At 52.0% G+C, this 5,334-nt stretch overlaps 1 protein-coding gene across 1 annotated transcript in view; it reads left to right on the forward strand.

The window, feature by feature from the left end:
* UBASH3A (ubiquitin associated and SH3 domain containing A) overlaps window positions 1-5,334 on the forward strand; it is a 40,923-nt gene that overhangs the window by 29,454 nt on the left and 6,135 nt on the right. Inside the window, exons 10-11 of the mRNA XM_015569078.1 lie at window positions 1,648-1,740; window positions 4,580-4,724. Of these exons, the coding sequence (XP_015424564.1) occupies window positions 1,648-1,740; window positions 4,580-4,724 (238 nt within the window). The remainder of the gene's footprint in view (window positions 1-1,647; window positions 1,741-4,579; window positions 4,725-5,334) is intronic.

The raw sequence follows: 5,334 nt of genomic DNA on the forward strand, positions 1-5,334 counted from the left end.
GGTGTGACATAAACATTTAGTCCCTGGCCATCTGGGCAGGCAGGACAGCTCTGTAGCATTTGCTGAGTTCAGTAGTGCAAATAGTGTGCTCACACCAAGGCTGGTGTCAGGATCACTGATGTGAGGTCACTTAACGTGGAATTAGGGATATGACACAGTTGGGACCCCCACGGATTAGTGTGACCTGCCCCCCACAGTCCTGCCTGGGCTCCTTCGCCTGCCGAACACTGTGGTGTAGGTGTGTGTTTCTGTGTATGGTGTGTGGGTCTGTGTGTGTGTGCACATACCACGTGTGTATGTGTGTCTGTGTGTACTGTGTGTGGGTATGTGTGTCCTTTCTGTAAAGTACCTTTGCAGCTCTGTGTTTCTTGCCTAAATTCTCGCCTGGAAGTTTGCACAGTCTCCATGTATGTATTTGGGAGTATCTGTGAATGGGTAGATGCGGGCAATTGTCCGCCTCTGTATTCATGTCCTGGGACTCCATAACAAAGCACCACAGATTGAGTGGCTTCGTCGACAGAAATTTATCATCTCACAGTTCTGGAGAGAACATGGTGTGGGCAGGTTTGTTTCTTCTGAGGCTGTGAGGGAAGGACCTGCTCCAGGCTCACTCCTTGGCTTATAGATGGCCGCCTTCCCCCTGTGTCTTCGCATCATCTCCCTCTATGTGTGTCTGTCTCTGTGCCCAATTTCCCCCTTTTTATAAGGACAGCAATCAGGTTGAATTAGAGCTGCCCTCATAACCTCCTCTTAACTTGATCACCTGTGTAAAGACCCCATTCCCAAAGGAAGCCACCTTCTGAGGCACTGGGGGTTAGGACTCCAACATATGAATTGGGGGGGACACAATTCAGCCCATGGCAGTATCCCCAGAAACCTCCTGACTTTAGTGCTTCTACTGAAGAGGTCCCCTTCTTTACCAAGGATGAGGCCCTCTGATGCTGCAAGAGGAAGTGTGGTTCACATTGTTCTTCCATGAGCTTCAGGTTTCCATCCCTTCAGAACAAGCTACCCGGAGCTTAACAAGCACCCACGTGTTGGCTCACAGTTCTATAGATCGGACACGCAGACACAGTGTGGCTGGGTTCTCTGCTCAGGGCCTCAAAGCCTGAATTCAAGGTGTTGCTGAGCTGAGTTCCCATCTGGAGACTCTTGGAAGCAGTTTCAATCTCATCAGGCTGTGGGAGAAGTCAGTTCCTTGTGGTTGTAGGACTGAAGTCCTCATTCCACTGTCAGCACAGGGCCACACTCAGTTCCAAGAGACCACCCACATTTCTTGCCACGTGGCCCCTCCATCTTGGAAGCCAGCGGAAGAGTTTTACATGTTGAATCCCTCTGCCTTTGAATTCTCTGACTCCTATGGCAGCCGGAGAAAATCTCTGCTTTTAATGGGTTCACCTGAATGGGTCAGGCCACCTGCGGTGATCTCCCTTTTCCCATAGAATATAACATAGTCACAAGAGTGCCACCTCACCCTATTCCCAGGCTCCATGTACTTTAGGGAATGCCCAGGGTGTGTACAGCAGGGGGTGGAGATCTTGGAGCCACTTAAGGTCCTGCCTTCCTCAGGTGGCAAGCCTCCCGTCGGAGCTGCCACCTCAGGAAGTCACAGATATACAGAGGCATTTCCCACCTGCTTTTTTCCAGGAGAAGCACTACTGGACAGCGGCATCCGAATCACCTCTGTCTTTGCCTCCCCAGCCCTCCGCTGTGTGCAGACAGCCAAACACATCCTGGAAGGTGGGTGAGAACTCAGGGAGCTGCTCAGGTTGCCTTGACCTCATGGTTGTTCTCCAAGGGGACAGGGTGATGAGCAGAGAAGAGAGCTGGATGAGAGGCAATGAATGGCCACCTGAGTCCTAGACAATTATGGACCAGCCCTCTCAGAACTGTTAGCAGGCTCTGAGCCCCTTCACATTTCTAGGCCAGGATTGTAACTGAGTACCGGGGCTTGTCATCATGCTGTCCACCTTCAGCAGCTTCTGTTTAAAAAAAAAAAAAAACTTCTGGGGAGGAGCATTCAGAAAGCCAGAGAGCTGGGAACTGCTATGATCCTTCTAGATCCAAAAAGCATGACTCCCAGGGAAAGGGACTCCACTTGGCTGCTGGGAGCTGTCCAGCACCATCAGAGGCTGATGCGTATCAGAGAGCCCCTGGCAGAGCTGCTGGGCTTCCCCCTGCAATAGGAAGGACAGTCCTGCCTGCCCGGAGGGGCAGCTATTTGGGGGGCCTTGGTTCTGCTCCTCCCTCTGGACCCTCCCTGCCATTCTTGTGTGGGGAGGAGGGACATGTTGTCGTTCACCATGCCGGAGACAGCAAGCCCTCCATGGTGGCAGGACTGAGGGAGAGCAGGTGGACACAGACGCCACAGATGGGCAAATGTGGAGGAGGGGCTGGCTCCTTCTTTCTCAGAGACACAGCGGTCAGGTCCCCAGCTAGCGTGAGAAAGGGGAGGGCCACTGCAGGTTTGAGGAGCTCTGAACGTATGAGATCTTATCTGGAAGAGGAGCCAGGACTTGGCCTGGAAATAGAGGATGGCCACTGGGCAGCACACAGAGCCCACTGAGGTCAGGGAGCACTTAACACCGAGACCCGTCCATTGGGCGTGGGGCTTCCTCCGGGTGTGACATGGAGAGCTGGGTTCAGGAAGTGAGTGCAGTGAAACAAGAGAGGGGAGAGGAGCTGGGGGTGCACACAAGAGGATGAGGGTCCTTGACTGTGGATTGTAAGCCAGGTAAGGTAGGGAGCTAGAAGCCAGGAGAGGTGAATAGTAGAGAAAAAAGGTGAGCTCAGTGGAGTAAAATCCTGGTGGGATCACTAGAGTTGACTTTTATGCTAGAGGCCCAGTGCATGAAATTCATGCCCTCAGCCCAGCCTGCACCCTCTCCAATCCAGGACCCCTCGGGGGATGTCCAACTGCCAGTTTAGGCCCGATCGGGCCTAAATTGACAGTTGGACATCCCTCTCACAATCCGGGACTGCTGGCTCCTAACTGCTCACCTGCCTGCCTGCCTGATCACCCCTAACTGCCCCCACTGCTGGCCTGGTCACCCCCAACTGCTCCCTCCACTGGCCAGGTCACCCCCAACATCCCCCCCTCTGCCAGCCTGATTGCCCCATGCAACCTGCTGTTCAGTCGTTTGGTCATCCCTCACTAACCCCCTTGCCGGCCTTGTCGTCCCATGCAGCCTGCTGTTTGGTTGTCCGTCTAGTTTTTTCAGTCATGAGGGCCCCTGGCTTTTTATATATTAGGATAATAAGAAAATTATTGCCCTAGCTGGTTTTGCTCAGTAGATAGAGCATTGGCCTGCAGACCAAAGGGTCCTGAGTTCAATTCCAGTCAAGGGCACATACCTTGGTTACAGACTCCTCCCAAGCCCGGGCCCTGGTCAGGGCTCATGTAGGAAGCAACCAATCAATGTGTTTCTCTCACAAAAATGTTTCTCTCTATCTTTCCCTCTCTCTTCCGAGAGAGAGAGAGAGAGAGAGAGAGAGAGAGCGAGAGAAGGAAAGAATATTATTATCATTATTATTAATATGCCTGTTAAAGGGCACATGTTGACACATCCTCTGCTAATTCAGAAAAACAAGGGTGCTGAGCCTTCTTCATAGGGCTTCGGACATGACCAACCCATTTTTCAGACTGACATCTGAGACACTAACATGCTAGACTTTATTTCAATGTCATGTCCGTGAGCGTCCAGATGGACCACCTCCCAAAGTGTGACCACAGAGCAGTGCCTACAAGATGTCCTCGAAAGGAATTGTGGCCAGCCCCACTTGGCAAACTCTTCTGACTGCTCCTCTGTGTGATGTATTCTCAGTGGATGGGAGCCCTTCACAGCCAGGGAGCACGCAGGGGCCTGCAGCCCGGCCCACTCTGTTCTAAACCTGTTTGCATAGGACCCATCCATGGACCGGGGGTACACTTTGGGAACTGATTTTATTGCCAGCATTTGAGCTTAATGTAGTTTTTTCCATCTCAAATAAAAGCATTAAGGTTTTTTTTTTTTTCCACTTAAAAAGAGATGGTCTTACTTCATAGGCATTTTGGTCAAGCCATAAAGTGCTTGGGAAGGGTGAGCTGGGAGGAGTCAGAACATCCCAGAAGACAGCTCCCTTCCATCCATCAGCTAGTGCTCAGTCTGGTGTGTTTGTCAGGAGACACTGACCAGCAGCCCCCACGATTAGCTCCATCCTCTCCATGGGTCGTATTGGCCAAGTCCTTTTTGGTGGGCTCTCATCCGTGACCCACAGCGAGGCCCCGTGTTGATCTGGCTGTAGGCTTGCACTGGGCAATCAGGACGGGCACCAGGCTGGGCCTGCTGCTGGTGGTGCAGGGAGACTGGGAGGCTGTCCTTCCCTGGTGGACAGAGGTCATCACTCCTCGGATACCTTGCAGCTATCTCGTGGTTTTTGTCTCAGAAATAGCAGAACCCTGGGTGATCACAAAACAACACTGGCCAAGAAAAAAATATCACATTTTGAAAGGTGTTATTTAGACCTAGGAAGAGTCTTATTTGCATAAAGCCAAAACAGACACTGAAAATGATAAACACTTGAATTCTGTTGACTGCAGAACTCAAACTGGAGAGAAAAATAAAGATAAAAGTGGAGCCCGGCATCTTTGAATGGACCAAATGGGAGACGGGCAAAACCACCCCGGCCCTCATGACCCTGGAGGAGCTGAAGGAGGCGAATTTCAACGTCAGCACCGAGTATAGGTATGCGCTTCTCACGGCGCCTGCGCTGGGTTTTCCAATTCTTGTTACAGACGGTAAGGAGGGACCATTGCAATAGGGGCTGTGCAGCGGGGAGAGATTGGACTCACCTCGGAATGCTATTAGGACAAGCGGGGTGCAGGGTTGGTAGATGGAAGAAAATATTAAGAGGGTATCATGATTCTTGCTAAACTGACCTAACAGGATTCCTGCTAAAGGCAGACCAGGACGGTCAGACAGGGAGGGGTTGGGGGGAGGGGTTGCTTGGATATCAGGAAGAGGGATCAGATATGCAGGTGGGGAATTCTTGCTAAACTGACTTAGCAGGATTCTTGCTAAAATGGACCCTACAGGGACAGGCATGAAAGCAGAAAGTCCGGGCCAATTGAGAAGGGCTCCAGGTTTGGTCAAAGAGAGCACCTGAGTCGCTCTCTGCCAGTGGCTGGCTCTTTGCCATCACAGGCTCCTTGTGGTGCTCAGTTAGAATGCACGTGGGACTGAACACCAGCCCTTTGCCAGGTTTGAACACAGACTGGAGCCTTGAGCAGAGCCAGCCTGGAGAGGGCACTCCCTCTCCAGTCACCACAGCGCAATTCTAGCACCCCCCCCCGAC

Source organism: Myotis davidii, unplaced genomic scaffold, assembly GCF_000327345.1.
Source record: "Myotis davidii unplaced genomic scaffold, ASM32734v1 scaffold512, whole genome shotgun sequence".
Classification (NCBI taxonomy): Eukaryota; Metazoa; Chordata; class Mammalia; order Chiroptera; family Vespertilionidae; genus Myotis; species Myotis davidii.